Below are 19,990 nucleotides of genomic sequence, written 5' to 3' on the forward strand. Positions count from 1 at the left end.
AGTAAATAAATTGCATTCTGTGAATGGTAAAGTTCACAGGTTTAGTCTTTTTTTTTTTTTTTTTGATTGCTAGAATCAGAGGCATGCTAAGTGTCTCTTGGTAAAAAATTGGGTGCCTGCTTGATTTCTACTTTGTTAAGGAGCTCTAATGCCATTTTTACATCAGTTTTCAACTTTTAACTCGTAAAGAGTGGGTGCACGTTCGATTTCGGAACGTGTTACAATAGGGACAAACACTGCCAAATTAACAGCGTTTCCCTGCCTCTTGTTTAATTTGGCGATCTCTGTTAGCGGAGATCGCCACGAAGATCGAAGAAACGAGCCCCGTTACCTCGCACCACTTGGCTCTTGCGATGGCACAGGAGGTGGCGCCGATCACACAAACGCAAAGCCGCACAAACACACAAAGATGCGACGTCTCCGAGGCACACACACCACGTGCAAGATAGCAACCGAAAATTTAAAAAAAAAAAAAAAAAAAACAGAAAAAAAGATTTTGCAAAGTGATTATGACGATAGTGCCGACTGAAAAAGAAGAAAAAAAAAAAAAAAAAAGAAAAAAAAAAAAGAATTGCCGTCCCCTGCATCGTTTTGTCAGCTAAGGAAGAGCGGGCATGGCCTCTGAGAAGGGACAATGGTGCGCGCCTCCCAATCTTGGAGGCTATAGAGCGGGCCACTGGAAGCCAAGCCTGGGCAAAACCCAACATGGCGGCCTCCAAAGTCTGGTAGCATTGCTTGGAACGAGCGATTTAGTCCAGAAAATCGAACTTTGGGGCCCGAGTTCACCCGAAAAATCGTTTGCGAAAATGTATTAGCTCCATGGGAACACTTATGGTGCATTTATGAAGTCAGAAAAAATCAGGCGGCAACTGTATTGGAGTCACCCAAGGGTTAAGCACACTGAATGGTCTAGTGTTATTCGGCGAAGACAAATTTTAGGATCGAAATAATTCAGCCCACAGTATAATTTGACCAATTTCGTCGGCCCTATCAGGGACATATATTATAATGTAAGTCGACTATTTGACGTAAGAACATAGAAATGTTCTCTGGGCTCATAGAAATGCATGGGCTGAATCAAATTAACCAAAAAATCAAATCAACCAAAGCAGAATTAATGAAACTCTACTATATTTATGAAGACTAGTACTCACCTAAACAAGGCTTTCTCAGCACCCAGAATTTGAACAGTGGATGCTGGGTACTTGGCCAGGTTAGTCAGGCTGCCTGCATGTGATATCAATCGTGCTCCAACCTGCAATGTTTAATAACAAAAATCACTTCAATGTGAAAATTTACAATAAACATTGTTGAAGCGACAGGGCACCCACAGTGAATGGGTGAACGTTGTTCAAACAAAACTGCAGCACACAATCATTTGATTTAGCTGACAAAAATGATGTACTGTTCATAGCATTCTCTCTAGAATGCAACTAGGAAGGGACATATTAAATGTTTACAGTTAAAACCTGCAATAACAAAATTTTAAGGCAATGAAATTCTCACCGCGATTTATTTTCGAATCCCCGGCGAATGAACGTCCATAGGAGCCAATGCATTTGATATCTCCTGACAACGAAAATTTTCAAGCCTATGCCGGTGATGTAACGCTTAAAAAAAAAAAAAAAAACCAGCTGCTCTCAGAGCGTGGTCGGCACACGCTCGTGCTCCTGCCACTGCTCCCGCGTTCGTCGTCTGCTCCCACAACTGGCTGCGTTGCCGCTTCTCTACTGCTGGCGACTGTCGTCCGGGCGTCGCAACTCAATAATCAAACGTCTGTGCACATGAGATTTTGCTGATTTTGTGCCTGTGCGTGTAGAACAAGAAATAAAAATAGCACGAACTAACCATTTGGTTGGCAATGAGCGACATCGGGTTCAATGGGGGCTGGGTGGGGGAATCTTCGCAACTACGTTTAAACTGCAATAACATATTAAGGGGGGACGCGGCTTTCGCATCGCGAAAAATGGCTAAAAAATCGATTTTTTGAAAATCAAATTTTCAGTTTCTATAACTCTTATTCTATCTGATTCCGAAATATTATCACTGAAAACCAAGTAGAAGTGCTCAAAAAAAATTGTTGTATCAGCCAAGGTGCCGAAAAATTTCGCGGAAATCGCGAAAGAACGGCGTTTTTCAAGCCACGATATCTCCGGAACGGCGCAGCCGAGCGCCGCCATCTTGGTCTCGTTGGAAAGCGCATTTCTCCGTCTTCAAATTTGCCGCTTCAGCTATCTCCACCATACAGAAACGAGCACACAAAAAGCAAATGATTGAAGGTCGTGCCGGAGCCACCGATTGGCCGCGCCCGCCACGTGACTCCAGCGCGGTTCGCCATTGGTCCGGTGCTCGCTCCGTGATCGCGTCGTCTGCACCGCTTGTTGCGGTCTCCTCGCGTTCCATAATCTCGACGGGTGTTAAAACGGGCGCTATGCGGACATCGCAGTAGCGTGGCCGATCCCGCTTTTTGTGGACGTCTCAGACTCGCGGCTAGGCATTCCGAGCATCGGCGACGCAGACTTCGCGACCAAGCTTCGGGCCCGGAATCCTCGGACGCGAGGCTAAGCCTTTCGCGCGTAGGCGCCTCCGACTCGGCGATCAAGCACATCGCGCGCGGACTTCTCGGATCCTTGCCTAAGCATTTCGTGCATCGGCGCCTCTGACTGCGCAACTAAGCACATCGAGCGTGGTCTCCTCGAGCCCGCGGCTACGCAATTTCGCGCGTCGGCACATCGCTCATCGAGTGTCGACTCCTCGGACCCGCGGCTAGGCACTTCGCGCGTCGGCATCGCGAGCGTCGACTCCCCGAGCCCGCGGCTAGACATTTCGCGCGTCGGCACCTCGGACTGCGCGGCTAAGCTAATCGAGCGTCGACTCCTCGAGCCCGCGGCTAGGCATTTCGCGCGTCGGCACATCGCTCATCAAGTGTCGAGTCCTCGGACCCGTGGCTGGGCACTTCCCGCATCGGCACCTCGAGCGTCGACTCCTCGATCCCGCGGCTAGACATTTCGCGCATCGGCACCTCGGACTGCGCGATTGAGCTCACCGAGCGTCTATTCTTTGGACCCGCGACCAGGCATTTCGCACATCGGCACCTCAGACCCGCAACTTAGCGCATCGCGCGCCGACTCTATTATCGTATTGCCACGATATCTCGTACCAATACCTATCATACCACCCCTTCATAAAAAGAACCTCATCATGAGCTCTGTTCACTAGGCCACTTGGGCTGGCACAGACACCTGGCTGCAAAAGTGAGGCATCATACAAAAGTACAGGCTGGAAAGCACCTTGCAGCTGCATTGCTGCCTATCTATCAGTGGCTCTCCTAACATCCATAGCCATTGTCAATGGAAGATGATCCAAAAATTCAGTAACATGGTCGATTCTACCAAAAGAAAACAATGCCTCACTGACTGTACTAGAGACTGCTATCAATGAGGCAGTTTACAGGTACAACGCTAGAACTACTGTATATTTATGCCCACATAGTTCTGCACCTCACTTGGTTTGAAACCCAGGCACCATGCTCTTTGTAGAGCAGCAATAAAGAATGCCATACAAACATGAAAAACGCAGAACAAAGGCACAGCAGACCAGAGGCCACATGTCCAAGAAGCCCCACATCATAATACACATCAAAGATTACAAATTTGGTGCGTTTTAGAGAACTGAAGAGAAGGTGAAACTTTGAGGGCCGTTTTCTCAAAACTGTTTTTTCGCCTTTCTGCTCAGTTTCTGGAGCTGATTTCTTCGTTACCGTTGAGCCTATTTTGATTCTGTTTTTTTTTGTCACGTTCCTTGGACTACAGTGCAGGTCGAGACAGTCTCACATTTTTATCTTGACTGTTTATAAATTTATGGTGTGGCTATTCGTTCACTCCGAAAGTGTGCTTGGTGCGAAGGTAACTTGAAAAATGACGATCTAAAAAATTTGTGTTGCAAAAAAAAAAAAGTAAGACTGTCACGACCTCCAGCACGCATTGAGCTATGCATTCAATACTCAACGAGCCTTCCATCATGTTTTTTAAGCTCCCCAGGCCCTCCAGAAAGTTCAAGAGAGAAAAATTCTGTTCAGTAAAATGTTCTCAAGGTATCACTCTGAAACTTTTATGGAAGTATCAGGGAGACATTCTAAACATTTGTGCCAATTTTCATCAAAATCCATGAAGAAATCAGGAAGTTGATTTTCAAAGCCACGTCCCCCCTTAAGCCGGTACGTATTAAGATGGTTTGACTGTACAAGGATGCAATTATTGCCCAGGTTGAAGCTGAAAAGGGCAGGAAGATGATGGAGACCACCGATGAATTTGGAATTGCATGCAGCTTGCTGTTTACAATCTTGAAAAACGTGGCCTTCATTCTTGGCGTGCTTAGAAATGGTTGACGAGGTGGAACTGGGAAACATACGTTTGGGCAAACATTGTGCCATGGAAAACGAAGTTCCAGATGGCCTCAGCGTCCACCAATTCACTTCCGCAGATGAAGATGTTGCGCACAAGGAAATGACCGACAAGGCCATTATAAGTAACATATCTGAAGCTGATGACGCCAAGGACCAAAACATCAAACGACAAACCCGCGGGTTGTTCGGATTTCGACACAAATTGTTCGTTTTTCGGCAAGCACGATGACAACGTGGCAGTGGACCAATTTTTAGAGCATGAAGGCAGAGTTATCAAGTTGCTGCAAGGCTAGGCTCGGCAAAGTAAGCTTACCGACTTTTGGCAATAAATTTTTGCTTTGCAAGCCATTTGCCTGTTATTTCTGTCTCATTCTCACGCCAACGAAATTTGCGCAATAGCAAAATTTTACCCGTTACCTGGCAATTTTGTTCTTAGGTTTCACCTGTAACTACAGTGCATTTCACTAAGCCGGGGTTTTATTTCCTTCAGTACACGGCAACGTGAGTACTGAGTTTTAATACTGGCCACAATGCAGCTTTCTTAAGCGATAAATCATTTTTGCAAGCACTAAGGAAGTTGGTCTCACATTACTGCACATTATCATGCCACAAGAAGCCAAAGAAACTGCCACTAATGCCTGCTAAAACTAAAATATGTTTGCAACCTCTGCTATTTCTAATGTGGCAAAACACATACGTAGCAAGAGTGGTTGAATGTTAAAGGGCAACTCCGGCGATTTTTTGACCATGTCGAGCTAATAAAATATTTAGCTTCCCGAGACTCTTCTGTGACGCACCTGATAGGAGAATTGTTCCGTAAATTCGAAAATAATTTTAAATAAGCAGAAAAGCGCAAAAACGAAACCGAAACCTGAGCAAGCAGCCGAGCGAACCTCTGCGTGTGACGTCACGAATGTATCCCCGGCGGGGAAGGCGCGCAACGCATGCCGGTCTCGCCCGCGGGGCGAACGAAACCGGCGAAGAGCAGACGCTCAGCTTATTCGTGACTGCGCCGGACTTTCGGGGACCTTCGGGTTACATTGCAAGCTGCACCACCTATTCGGATCTGTCAAACAGTGACAGTTATGATTCAGACGAATTCAATAGCCACGAATCGCCGTCCTCCACCACTAGAGCCAGCACCCATGCGCAACATACCGCGCTGCGACTGATATACGTGCTGCTTGCTATTTTAGGTGTTTTACCCCTCTCAGGGAACCGCTTCGCATGCTCACTGTAAAATGTGGAGCACGACTTTCCGCATTTGTATCCCACAAGAACGCCGCTGACAGTCCAAAGCACTGACCGGTGTATTTGTTTACATCTGCAGGTACAGCGACCACTCGTACGTCGTTCGCTTGAGATAGCCGCTCATCGGTGACATCAATTAATGTCAGAACATATCAAAACACGTATATTTTGTGCATGTAAGCACCGTTACATCACTCTGGGTCGCGCTGATACGTGCGACCACACACCTTCGGAAACAGCGAGTGGGAGACCATAGTAGGCAAGCGTTGTGCAGCCTGCTTATCATTCTTCGTATTCTCTTCATGCACACAATTAGTGTTCCGTAAAGTAGACATAGATTAGGACATTGCACGTATGATCGTTCATTTAGAGAACGTATAGTTTTCTCGCAGAAACGCCGATGTCGTGAAGTATGACATCGTTGGCAGCTGAACGAGACGGTTGTTTACGCATGCTGTATCGAAGGGGCCTCCGCTTGCTGCCCATTTGGGATACGAGGCAAACAGTGCACCTCGTAAGCTAAATAATTAGTCAGCATAACAAAAGGCAATAATACACCCATGGATTTGCGTAGTCACATTTCATTTAGGGAAGCGCCGGCGAGTGCATGTGACTGGCCGCATTCGAGAAAGGCAACAACCTATGCGGATGTTAATTGCGCGTCGTGTTGTCGCTTCTAGCTTTTTGTGTGTGCACTGTACGAAATGAGGAATGGTTTATTTCAAATCCGTATGGTCAAAACTGTACAGAAGCAGCTTTCCTCATCCTAATAGCTTAATTAGCTTCATATCAGTGGGTCTGGTCCGCCAGCAGCAGACGCACGAACTCGGCCACTGTGATAGGCTTAACCTCGGCTGAACGCGATGGCATCGGCTCAAACTGTGTTTGCGGATGGCGAGGGCTGAAGTTCGTGCAGCCAACAACGCAACACCGCTTGCCACCCCGCATCACTTGCCCATCCACAGGGAATGCAACTTCTCGCGACAGCAACATCTCACGCCAAGCACTAGCTCACGATCGTCGACTCCTGCACGCTCTCGTCGCTGTCGTCTGCATGATCCCGGCATGCTCTGCGTGGACTATTCCTGACGTCATACACAATGTGGCCTGTAACTGAGGAGGAGGTAATGTAGGGTGCTCGAGGCAATAAATTAAATTCATTTGTAAAAAATCTGTGCAACTCACAAGCCTGCTTTTTTTAGGACATGGCGGAGGTATTCAGAGGAACAGACCCAGCGAATTTCATCGACATCCGTTGACATCGAAAAATCGCCGGAGTTGCCCTTTAAAACGAGACGAGTGTTTATACCATAAAACTCTGCTATGTGGCTTTAGAGCTGTTGATGAAATCAAGCTCATTAACAAGCAGATGAAAAAAATTGTAACAATAACAAAAGACGAAAATAAACCATGATCAAACAAAAACAAAACAAAAAATGTGCTACTGGGAGGTGAACACCTTCCCTCCCTGTTGACACAAAGCCCATACCGTTTCACCGATGAGTGTTGCCAGGTTGGGGGCAATGTCATGCATCTTAGTCTTTAGGTATTCCATGAGTTCCTTGCGGTATTCCACCAGGGAGATGACACGTGATGCAAACATCTCAATGTTGATCAAATCCACAGGTGATATATCCATTCCTGAGGGAACAAGACAAATGATTACTGTTGCGCTCAATGCTCGAGCAATGCGGTGTCCATGACTGAAATGCACGCGGTGACAATGACTAGAAGGAAGCTGAATAAGCAATAGAGGTATGGAAATTAAATTTACAAATGAAATCATTAGCCTTAGCTTGGTGCACTTGCTTACACTGCATACAGCATGTTCGCACCCAACAGTATAGGGTACATGTAATTCCTATGCTAAGAGCTGCAAGCCCTTGCATTGTAAGGGGCGGGAAAACATGGTGGCAGAATACGCCTACGCTACAGTCACAGACGAAGTCCGGATAATCGAATGTAGAGCTGGCGGCTGTCCGAAATATCGGTCGTCTTTACACATTAAGGGGGGAGGAGGGGATGAAAAATAACTTTTTTGTTTCTTGGCAGAAAGGGCTGAAATTTGGCACACACGCTGTACATTGCAATAGAGGGACAAATCCAAAATTTCATTAAGATATCTTCATTAGTTTTTGTTTTATAAGAATTTACAAAAGTTTACAAGTTCCTTGCTCGTGGAAAGCCTGGCACAGTAACGAAACATGGTACGGAACTGGGAATACTTTGTATGTTTGCCCAGATGTCTAATCTATATCAAGACAGTGTTAGATTTTTTTTTTAGTGCCCTTATAATTTTTTACTCAACATGTCATGCATGTAACTTGTGTTTGACTGCATAGAGCCATGCAGTAATTGTGAAGTAATTAAATAATGGAAAAATAAATGAACATTTCAAGACTGTCTTGATGTGCAGCACAGTTCATGGATCACAGCAAAACAAACTGGATCAAAATCGGTCCAGCCATTGTTGTGCTACGCTTTCCACGAGCGAGGTGACCGACCAAAAAAACACTATTGAGAAAACGAGCTGCAAAGTTTTGCAAGCAGTGCAGGTTTATTAGAACGCATCAGGGCGGTAATTTTTGGCATCAGTGCTGTCAAGCATCTTCTTGCACCTTTGCCTCTTCGTTTGGTGGGCTTTGAAAATTTAATAGCCTGGCTAGTACATCAAATTGAACTTCCGTTCAGTTGCGGACATCGCGCACGCTGCATGGTCGCGATTCTGCCGTCACCGCTGACGCGAAACGCGGCTCGAGGCGCGTCTGAATGGTGCGCCGTTCGGGCGACTATTTGTCCGGTGAATTTTCGGTTATTACACTGTAGCTCGTCGACGGTTGGGGCTCGCTCAGAGGCGGCGTGTTCATGTCGCACGATGCATCAAACTAAGTACACCGTCTTCGCCGGCGATGGTGACCTTCGACCCGCGTCGATACGATCTCGGCTGGTTCGCGCGGCCATACGCCGAGGCGCGGGAGCTTCCGTTGGCGCGTCTTCCGTCGACTGCGTTATCGGTACCGATGGCACAGGGCGATTGTCGGTTTCGCTGCTTGAGTCACACGGTGCAAGATAGCGCGGCACGTAATCCACGGTGCAAGGTAGCGCGGCACGTTCAGTCGGGTGCTCCTCCGCTAATCGCCGTATTTTTCTCGCCGTAGGAGGCTTGCGCTTCCGTATTCCGAAGACGTGCTTCGTCCAAACTTTCTTCTCCAACAAGCGACGATCCTTAACTAAACTGGGCGCTCTCAGAAATCCGAATTCTGCGTGTCAAGTGAAGACGCCGGCATGGTTTGCGAAGCGAACAACTGCGGTAGCCATCTTGCCCGCTGCCGCAGCAGTAACCAATGGGAAGACGCCATTCAGCACGGCAGCCAATCGCAGGCCCGCTTTCATCGGAGGGCCTGTGTGACTACCTCTAGCAGACCCGCGATTCTTTTGTGTTTGTGCGTTTGTTACAAGATGGCGAAGACCGACGAATTGAGAAGCGGAACGGCGAAACTTTGAGCTTTCGAACGATACCAAGATGGCGGCGCTCGGCGGCGGGAAATACGAGATATGGCTCCGTGAACTGCGGTGATTTTGTGCGATTTAAAGCTGTTTTTTCGCCCTGCGCACTGACAAATTAATTTTTTTCGGGCACTTTTAGTGGGTTTCCACCCAAATCATTTTGATACAGCGTAGATTAGGCGTTGCAGATACCGAAATGTGGGGTTTCCAAAAACCGATTTTTCTCGTGATTTTCGCGATCTGATCCCCGCGTCCCCCCTTAAGTCTACGGGGCCATTGGCGGTGCTGCGAAGCTGTCCGAATTACCGAGCATGTCTGGATTATCGGGGTGCGATTTATCGGTCGGCGACTATTTTTATTTCCCCATCTTAGTGCTATTGAATTAACGAAACCTCAATATAACAAAATTCTCGATATAAAAGTTTTTCACAGAAAGTACAACTTTGTTGTATAGAGGTTTGATTGTATCATCCAACGTAGGGCCATTCAGAAAGTTTCCCTCAAAAGTACAGGTACAGTGTAACCTCATTGATACGATTCTGTGCAATACGTCTTACGGGACGACATTTTTTTTTTTCTTTTTCAGTTTCCACAAGCAAAAGCATGACCTTTGAGATCCGTATTGGCGATCTAAAGATGGTGTCTATGATGCGTTGGGGCCCTAAAATTGGTTTTGGCACATAGATGTTCCGTATAAAGTCCAAAGGCAGTAACGCCGTCGCCGCGCGCCGTATGTGTGAGTGAAAGCGTGCGAGGGAGGGAAGCAGACAACCACGGCTAAATCTCATGCGCTCAAGAGAAGCGGGCAGAAAGTGCACCTTCCGCCGTGCTCAAGGCACCGGGAGGTGGGGAAGGGGGCGGCGTTGTATTCTGGCATCAATTGCATACTGCACGGCCGCACACAGACTGTATCTTGAAAGCGATCTGCACTGTGGGCAGAGTCTAGGCAATGTAGGTGCGTCGGAGGCTCGTAGCTTTGTGTGTGCTGTGTGTTCTCTGCGCTCAGTTTGCGTTGAAGCGATAGACAGCACAAATGTCACATCGCTTGCTGCTACTGTCCTGCTTATCGAGTGTGATGTGTTCATGCTTGCCTGTGCGTGCTGACACCATGCTTGTTAATATAGTTAATAAGTGAATGTTTACAAGTTTATACGGATGATAAAACTACTATCCTTACTTTGTATGGCTGTCGACCAATTGCTATCGCAATTGATGCTGCGGCTCTCTGGCAAAACTGCGATTTTTTTCAAACGTAAGAATTAAAATAAAATTGTGTGCAGTTCACCACTGCTCTCATTTCTCACTTTTCCCTGTTTCTCGGCTCTTGCTTTTTTTTTTACGGTCCCGTGAAAAACGTATCAGCGGGGTTCTACTGTAATACTATTTAGTTGGATAATATGATTTTTGGATGATATGCTTTATTTTCCGGTTCTTGTGAAGATCGTATCAACGAGATTCCACTGTATTCACAAATCAATATGGACACTGCTATATACTATTTCAACTAGTTTTGTTAGAAGTGGGTCACAATGCTACTTATAATGTAATCAGCACAGTAGGACTTTACATCTCAAAGTTAGACACGGGTTGTAAAAGATCACGAACGCCATCAATAATTTTGAGTACTGGGAGTTGCTTCATGTACAGTAAAACCTTGTTACAGTAGAACCCTGCTGATAAGTTTTTCCCGGGACCGTAAAAAAAAGAGCCAGGAAACGGGAAAAATTTAGAAATGGGAGTAGCGTTGAACTGCACACAATATTATCTTAATTCTTACGTATAACAAAAAGTCGTACATTTGCCCAACAGCCAAAGTATCGATTGCAATAGCAAGTTAGTAGACAGCTATACAAAGTAAGAATAGTAGTTTTATTACCCGTATAAACGTGCAAACATTCGCTTATTAACTGCATTAACAAGCATGGTGTCAGCGCCCACAGGCAAACATGAACACATCACACTTGATGAGCACGGACACGCGCTGGGGTGAGGAATTTAAGCGCCGCTGCAGAAGCGAGCAAAGTGACCTGTGCGCTGTTGTCTATCGCTTCAACGCAAACTGAGCGCCGAGAACACACAGCACGCACAAAGCTATGAGCCGCCGACGCACCTACACTGCATAGACTCTGCCCCTAACGCAGATCGCTTTCAAGATACGGCCTGCGTGCCACAGCGCGGTACGTAGTTGATGCCAGGGCACAACGCTGCCCACTATCCCTCCCCCCTTGCCGATGCCTTGAGTGCAATGCAAGAAGGCGCACTTCCTCCCTGCTCTTTTTTCTTTCACGCGCGAGATTTAGACGCGGTCGTCGGCTCCCCTCGCACGCTTTCACTTGCACATACAGCATATGGCGCCCGGCAACGGTGTAATCGCCCTTGGACTTTATACGGAACATCTATAAGCCAAAACCAACGCGCCCGCAACGCGTCATAGACACCATCTTTAAATAGCAAATACGGATCTCAAGGGCCATACTTTTGCTGGCAGAAACCGAAAATACATCATAAGTGTCACCCCCGGCACTTTGGGCGGCCAATGCCATCGTCAAGCAACCAAGCCAAGCAACATGAAAAGTCAAAATGGCCGCTCGGGCCGGCAGTTCGCAACGTATGATGCTGGAACGGTCCCACAGTTGCGACGTAACAGCAGGGTTACCAATGCATTGGGTTCTATGGGAGCTGTGCCGGGTCCTGCCGAAAACGACGTAACAGCAAGGAAAACGCAGCACCCGGGAATGTAACAGCGGAGCTCTACAGTATAACGAAGTTGAACTTTTTAGATCCATTACTGCATGTACCATACTATCAATCTCTATGGGCATATCAAGGGGAATTTCACTTACTTCACTATATCCCGTTTCGTCATAATGGGGTTTGACTGTATACCGAAATCCAGTGCACTGGCACTTAAATTCCCACATGAGAATACAGCTGCCACGCCACAGCCAGAAATTGAGGCCACAACAGTGTGCTTAGAAGCAGAATGCCACTGTTGCAATAAAACAATACTGCAACAAAAGATTTTTTCGATCATAAATGAGAACATAGAATGATTAGTATTAAGTGTCAGCAACTGTTTGTTGGCAGCAATTCAACAAGCTGTAAAGCGCAACGAAATCGCACGTGATCAACCTTGTTAAGGATCTCGGGCATTGCAAAGCATTCAGACTGCCTCTAGCAGATGACAGGTACCCCTCGTGTGCTACGCAGCTACATAGTAAGGCAGATATGAAGTCAATCGCAGAATTGCAAACAGCATGCTGGTAGCTGCCCTTATCGCATTCTGTTTTGGGGGGGGGGGGGGGGGGGCAGACACGCACCCATTGAAGCTCTTGCAGCATCAATGATAGCCTGGGCCTTTGCGCTATCCATGACCACTTCCTCAAGTGCTTCAAGGCTGTCTTCAGTGAGGTCCTTCCGGTTCTTGATCATTGAGGCTGTCTTGGCATAAGTGTAATTGTCGGGGACAATCTTCACGAGTTCTGGAAAGTGGTACGAGTACCACTCCCTGCAACACACATAATATTGTTTACACCAACTCTGCACAAGCTGCATACACCTGATTATGCCTTATAGTATATACATATAAAAAAATGGTGGCTGCATGGCCATCAGCAATAAAAACATTTCTTATACTAGACTATATCACTGGATATATTGAACTCGGTGCATGTACTAAAATAATAACCTGTGACCTAGAACGCATAGCTCCTCAACATGATCTCAAAATAAGGCAGTGCCCGCAGCACACTGAAAAATCCCAGAGTCAGCGTGCTGGGACTTGATGTCATGGCGACAACTAGGTTGAATGAATTCTGCAGTTTTACGTGCCAAAACCGCGGAGGAAGATTATTTAGCAGTTGAAACTCCCGTCAGCACCGGCGACCAGATAAAGTCACATTGGTATGCGCCAACGAGGGCGCATGCAGTGGTGGTGCCTTGTGGCGTGTCATGCAAACCGCAGCAAAAAACACCCGCTCGGGCAGGCAGCTCGGACTCTTCGGCGGCGGCCGTGTCGCTCAAAGCAGACGACATGGACATTCGCTTCAGCGGGCACGCCGCAATGTTGCATTTGTGCACTCTTAAATCAAACGGCAACTGTTCTTGTCGGTGTCTGTTCGAGGGCTGTAATACTAACAGCACTACAACGCGCAGTATGCACACGAGTGCCCTCAGTAGAACTTGTCAGGCGTACGGCCGAATGGGAGCAACACACGCGACCGGTTGCCTTGGCAACCAAAACGACGACAATTTTTTTCTCTGCCGCCAGGTGCTGACAGCATGTTAGTGGCTCCGCGGGCTTGTGACCTATTCTGGTCGCCGCAACTAGCGGAGTTTCCACTTATAATCTTCCTCCATGGCCAAAACCAACATTTGATTACGAGGCACACTGTAGTGGGGGACCCTGCATTAATTTTGACACGTGCCCTCAATGCTCAGAAGATGGGTGTTTTTTTCTTTTTATTTTCTATTTCACCCCCATCAAAATGTGGGTGCCACAGCCTGGATTTGATCCTGCGACCTCGTGCTTAGCAGCGCCAACACCATACCTGCTAAGCCACCGCGGCGTGTGACAACTAGGTGCACATGTCTGCTTAGGTGATCTTTAAAGGCTGCTAACAAAAAAAGTATATTGCCAGCCCTACAACTTTGCCAAGGTGCTTAAGTGGTATGCACTACATATTCATAAGAAATTTAGACGAAGTGAAATTTCGTTGCAGCTGGCCATGCTTACCATATTTAACCCTTTAACCGCCAATTCCGAAAAACGTACTAAAATGGCCAATTTTTTTTTAAGTAGTCATAACTTTTTCCATGCAATTCTGGTTCTCAAAATATATGTTACTTAATTGATTTCTGTTTAGAATTAGCACACCGAGCAGAAAAGTACGCTAGCGCATAATGGTTTGTCTCCGTGACGATGAGTCAATGATGCCCCAGTCAAAAAATACATGAAACCAGCCGAGAATGTCATTCTCGTCAATGGGCTGTTGCAAGATTCCGGGCACTGAAGGGAAGGAAAACCACGGAGGCGCAGGTGGTGGTTTATCAGTGTTCATGCGCTGCCACACACATGCACTGCTCAGTGCGTCGCCGTCATCTGAAGCAATATCCAGGGTAAAGACAATGTCCGAGTCGCTGTCGGACACAAATTCCATGTCGTCACTAACGCGGCTTTTTGTACTGCTCCAAGAAGCACCTCTTTTTCTTAGAGCATCGCCGCCACTGGCATTCTTCTTGCGAAGCGCCATTATGAAAGGACTGTTGCCAGGCTTAAAACACGCACAAAAGGCACCAAATGCGGTTTTTCATAGACAACTACCGCCATCTAGAGCTGAAAATTGCAAGCAAAGCAATTGACGACCGTGATACGTTTTTGGCGGAGGAAGGAGCGGAAAATCGGGCCGGACGAGTGCGACTCGTCGTTGGCGATATTGGTACAAACTCATGTGACGAGTACAGCTCGGGGTTGGCGGCTAAAGGGTTAACGTTTCTCTACTATACAATTTCTTCCGAAATAATAACCTCACAAACTTGCATGTGAATCTAATTTTTAGTCATTCTAAGCTTTAGGGCAGGCAAAGATCATGAAGCCCAGCTGTTGAGCCTGTCATTCTACCCACCCTCTTGGTACAATGAATAGTTAACTGAGATTGATTTAAATGCACACATCAGGTGTTCCAGTGGATTCATCCAATTCTTTAAAAACACTGCAGTACAAATATGTTACTTTACTGCAATACATTTCCACTGGTAGACATCACATGTGTGATAGCAAGCAACAAACTCATAGCCACAAATTTGTGCAAGTTGTAAAGAATTGATGCTAATCACTTATAGCATATCCATTCAGTAGGTATCCTCAACCACTTTACCTTCCAGAAAGAATTCCCAGACAACAGCAAAAACTACATAGAATACATAGAAGCCATGCATAGAATACTACCTCTGGAATGAGGGTCCCCTAGAGAGGAGTTGGGTCTGAGACAAAAATTTTTGTAAGAGCTATGATGAAAACTTGCAGACACTACATGAAACTTCATGTGCTTATTTCGAATATGGTGTCCAAAATGGACATTTACCTCATGTGGCGGTAACTTCATGCAAATTTCCTCAATATTTTGAAAAAAATTGGCAGAAAATCAGTTCAGATTTCACTAAACAGGGCAGCAATGTTTTCTGAGATTCAAGAAATCCAATAATACAGTAGACTTTTGTTAATTCAGTCCCAGCCGGCGCCCATGCATTTCCATGGGCCCAAACATTATTTCAATCCTAAAATTTGGCTGGGGAATAATTCAAACTTGACCAACCATAGAGGTCGGGCACGTGCACGTGCCCGACCTCTATGGTGACCCCTTCGATCCCAAAATTGGCTTTTGCCGAATAATTCAAACTTGACCAGCCAACATGCACGTGCCCGACCTCTATGGTGACCCCAATGCCTAACCCTTTAGTGGCAGTGTATCTCAGTGAAGCATAGGGGACAGTGAATGTATTGAACACATGTAAAAAACACCGAAATTTTGGCCTGCCCTAGGAATATTTTCTAGCAATAATGGCAGCTCACAGTATCTGATTATAATATTTACCCAAATCTAACACTTAGCCGTTTGCAGCTGTATTGCGGTGAAGCTGACTTTAGGAAACCGGCCGCCACTGGGCAACACCCTTGCCTGTTTTACTTTGTTTAGGAGATTTATATGTTAGTTTTCTATTTTGGACACAAAGTAGGTACGCGTTTGATTCAGGGGCGTGATAAAATCGGGCAAATACTGCCAAATGAATCAGCAGTGTGTTGTGTTCTGACGTTTCATCAGCATTTTGTTTAATTCAACCTATCGGATAATTCAATCAATTTTGTCGGTTCCAGGAATAGAACCTATGGCCTCATACTTGGCAGCAGAACACTTAAAGGGAAAATTGCATTCCACCCGATTGTAGCACAAAGCTACAAAGGAAACCCATGCGGGTTTCTACTGCCATACTCATTGACCTTGTGCTTTGAGTTGTAGATTAATTCGTTCTCGCGTTGCTATCTGCTAGCCTCACGGTTAGCTCAGATGGTAGAGTGACCGCCCCGGAAAGGCGTTGGTCCCGGGTTCGAATATCCCAGACCAAGACAAATTTTTCCTCAACTGCGAGTCTTTCTTTCTGTGAAAGCTGTATGGGTTTCCTTTGTAGCTTCGGGCTACAATCAGGTTTTTTCCTTTTCATGACACTTCCTCCACCCTGTAGGATTCCGCAGGACTGATTTGCCAATAATCAGCCTTACGGCTACAATGCAGCGACATCTTATATGCCTTTTATGAACAGTTGATTGGTGAACATCTGTGTGCACAGTATGTGATAAAAAGCCACTTCAAAGCTAGTTTTAAACTGAAAAATTCTAAAAGCACAAATCAAGGCATGATCAGTCACAAGCTCCCACAAAGAATCAATGTTCAACACACCTGACTCTCATGGCAAAGGTATTAATGTCCTTGTCAAGCTGATCCAGGAGAGCAATGCTTTGAATGATCATGTTGTCAATGCGGTTAACATTAAACTTGACCTTGGAACGTGAGTAGCTGTGCCCCAATCCAAGCTGTGCTTTGGAAGAGGATACATCTGTGAGCCCTTTGACCAGCTTGTAGAAATGCATGCGAACACCTGGAAAGCACCAAAATACACTGATCAGCAAAATTTCCTTCAAGGAGTAATCATACAAACTCGCATACAATCTGCCTCCTTTTTGCTTGCTTCTATTCAACGGGTAAACGTTAATCGCTTTGCAAGACCCCCACTCCACCAAGAAGCAATAAGCACAATGACCCGTTTCAAGAATTTCCCTAAACACAAGAGTGGGCTGTGTTACCTCCTTGGGGTTTTTGACACACGAGAAATCTTTTTGTCCAATATTCAGTCCCTTGTGTGGACCATTTGCTTAAATATAGACCCCTGTATCATGTGAGGTTTTTTTTTTTTTTGCCTCCTTTAGCATCAAAGCTAATTTTATACCTATCAAAATTCAAACCAGTGAAAGGTCATATAGGACAAGTTCAACCAGAAAGACTGCAGCACTGTCATACACACTGTGGTAAACATACACAGCTCAGACATGTGTAAATAATGGCTTATAATGGAGTTTTCCAACCTCGTTTACCTTTCCATAAAACTCCATGTACTATTGGGGGTGAGCTCCACCACTGGAAAAGTTGGCGCCACCGTCGGCATGACGCGGCATGAGGGATCACGAGGACACAGTGGTCGCGTCAGCTTCGGAAGTGCCGGAGCGAGCTGATAACGATAGTTTAGTCCCCCCTGCGCTACAGTTATCATTATGTGGGGATGTTTTCCCGCTTCGGGTGTCTGCTTGACAACACTTGAAAGCAATATAACAGGTAGTGGCTGCCTTTGAAGGCGTTCGACATGGTAGGCGATCGCTCAGTACCGCAGCGTCGATGCGCCCGCAACGGAGCCCGGTGTCGGCCTTCACACGTACCCGCAGGCCAAGAAGCAGCATGTAGCTTGGATTGCGAAACTTGGAGCCGGCAAGCAGCCATCGGCTACAACTTGGGTGTGTAGCAAGAACTTCCGCGAGGAAGATTTCTGCTACGGCGTTGGAGCTGCAATGTTCGGTGAGTAGCAGAAAACGCGCACTGGAAACTCGGCCGCGCGCACTGCCTGATTAATGTCATGAAGATTTGGTCTATGAACTTGATTCCAGATATTAGCAAGTTCACCAGAAGGGAAAGAAGGGAAAAAAGGCATAGCATATGCTCATGTTTGTGTTAGCACCAGACAATGAATATACTGGATTAACAAAAAGAAGCAGCGGGAAATTTCTCGCTGAGAAGACCGATAAACATACAGTGCAACGCAACTTGAGAAATAACAATACTAATATGTCCAAGAATTTAAAAGAAAATATTTTTAAAATGATTGAATCATCGCAATGCCACATCACGAGTCGCCGTATAGTGTCGAAGTCCCTAGTTATAACGAAATTATTTTTGAACAGCTCTGATAGTGTCACGCAAGAATGGTTGCTTGTGTACTGTCAAATGCTCATATGCTGCGGCCTAAAGCTCGCGGCACGTTGCGAAAACGCGCTCGCATGCATACGCGCAGTCGGTCGCTGCGAACCCGTGCGATCGCTGCATTGAGGCTCCATTCTGTTATGCTCCATTTGGTTATACAGACAACACACTATACGAACATACTTCACATGCAATGGGCGTTCGCTGTACGCATTCGGTAAATAAATAGCGCATGTAAACTATTCTGCGCTTTCTGTTTGCCCAAGGTTATTTTGACAGTAATAAACTTCCCTCGTTAGGAAAAACCGCGCTGAATTAACAAGCGTGGAGTCAGCGCGCACGAGCGCGGCCGCCGCAGCAAGCGAAGGTTTGTGCGGTCTATCGCTTCAACAGAAACTGAGCGGCAAAAGCACAGCGCATACAAAGGTCAGGGCCGTCTGAGATCGCTTTCAAGATACGGTGCGCGCGAGAACCCGCTCTGGCACTAAGTACGCAGTTGTTAGAAGAGTAGAAGTCGTCCGCATCAGTGATTACAAGTAATCCCGCATCAGTGATTACTTCGAGTAATCTCTCTCAGACATTGTCACGGAGCGGCATATTTTCGAATGGTTTGGACGCTGATTAACGACACGCAGAATTACGAGCGTCAAAAACGTGGGCTCCTGACTGTGCAGCGTATAATTTATCCGACATCGACAAACAAACCAAATTACGGGCGTCAAAAGCGTCGTGGCCACTCGGGGTGCCATCTCGATTCCAGACGCAACATGCCGATTACGGACCCCGAAGTGTGCGTGTACGGCCACGTGGTAGTGCCGGGCTCGACCTTGGCCCTCGACATTGGGAGAGAGGAGAATCTGCGGTTCTTCGTCCATGGTAAAAGGGTCGCGGCCAAGATTGTTGGGAGCAAAGAGCCGTGAATTCGGAGAACTCTACATAGTGGCAGTTTCCCTACATAGGGAACTAGGGAAAGGAGAGGCTATTTAAGCGCAGGTTTTGGGCCCTGCTGATGAGTCTAGAAGCTGAACCTATGCGCTGCTGAGAAGCCATCGGGGGGCTAGTGCCGTCCATTATCGCCTGGGCCGCCTGGCCACGTCGGAACTCCGAGGAACTTGTTGACGTACGAGACATCAAACCAGCGTCTGCAACGAAGCTCACGGTAGTTCGCCTCAAGTTAGCTCAACCTGCTTGAGAGAAGGCGTCCAATCTAGACTCCCGGGAAACCCAGCCCAGCAATTCGCATCCCACCTCGACAAGATCGGCCGCCAGCATTCTTCGGGAAAGCTTTGTGCGTCGACTTCATGGTTTATGGACTTGCTGCTGCTGCCCGGCCACGCGTATGACATCGTTTGTTTTTTTTGTTTTCATTGGAACTTTGCTTTAGTCAATTACTGTTAAGTGTTATTCTTGTATATTTGATCCGAGCCCTGTTTCATATGTATATGTACTGTTAATTGCTCGTATTTATTTGTCTTCATCATTGTGTGATACTAAGTTCAGGTGTATTAGTCTCTCTTGTGTTTTTCTTATTATTTTATTTCATTAACTTGTGTATATTATCAGTCGATAAATATCTTGTTTTTTTGTTTACTCCCGACTCTGACTTATTTCACTGTGTTCACTCGAGTACGGAACGACCAACCAGCTTGTCTACCCCGTCGATCGACTTCGCGCCGACGACAAATCGGGGACAGCTGTGACAGACATGGAAAATAAAGGTGGTTTCTTTTTGCGGCAAGTTCTTGCTTGCTTTCTTTTCTTTTATTCATTTCGATTAATTCGAAAAATTTTCGTGGTCCGGCGA

General features: G+C 46.4%; 1 protein-coding gene across 1 annotated transcript in view; it reads right to left on the minus strand.

Annotated features, from left to right (window-relative positions):
* Positions 1-19,990, minus strand: part of LOC119459963 (nucleolar protein 56-like) — a 42,785-nt gene that overhangs the window by 16,243 nt on the left and 6,552 nt on the right. The window contains exons 4-7 of the mRNA XM_037721389.2: positions 16,618-16,816; positions 12,484-12,671; positions 7,146-7,297; positions 1,155-1,255 (exon numbers count right to left, since the gene is read on the minus strand). Coding sequence (XP_037577317.1) covers positions 1,155-1,255; positions 7,146-7,297; positions 12,484-12,671; positions 16,618-16,816 — 640 coding nt within the window. The remainder of the gene's footprint in view (positions 1-1,154; positions 1,256-7,145; positions 7,298-12,483; positions 12,672-16,617; positions 16,817-19,990) is intronic.

Source organism: Dermacentor silvarum, chromosome 1, assembly GCF_013339745.2.
Source record: "Dermacentor silvarum isolate Dsil-2018 chromosome 1, BIME_Dsil_1.4, whole genome shotgun sequence".
Lineage (NCBI taxonomy): Eukaryota > Metazoa > Arthropoda > Arachnida > Ixodida > Ixodidae > Dermacentor > Dermacentor silvarum.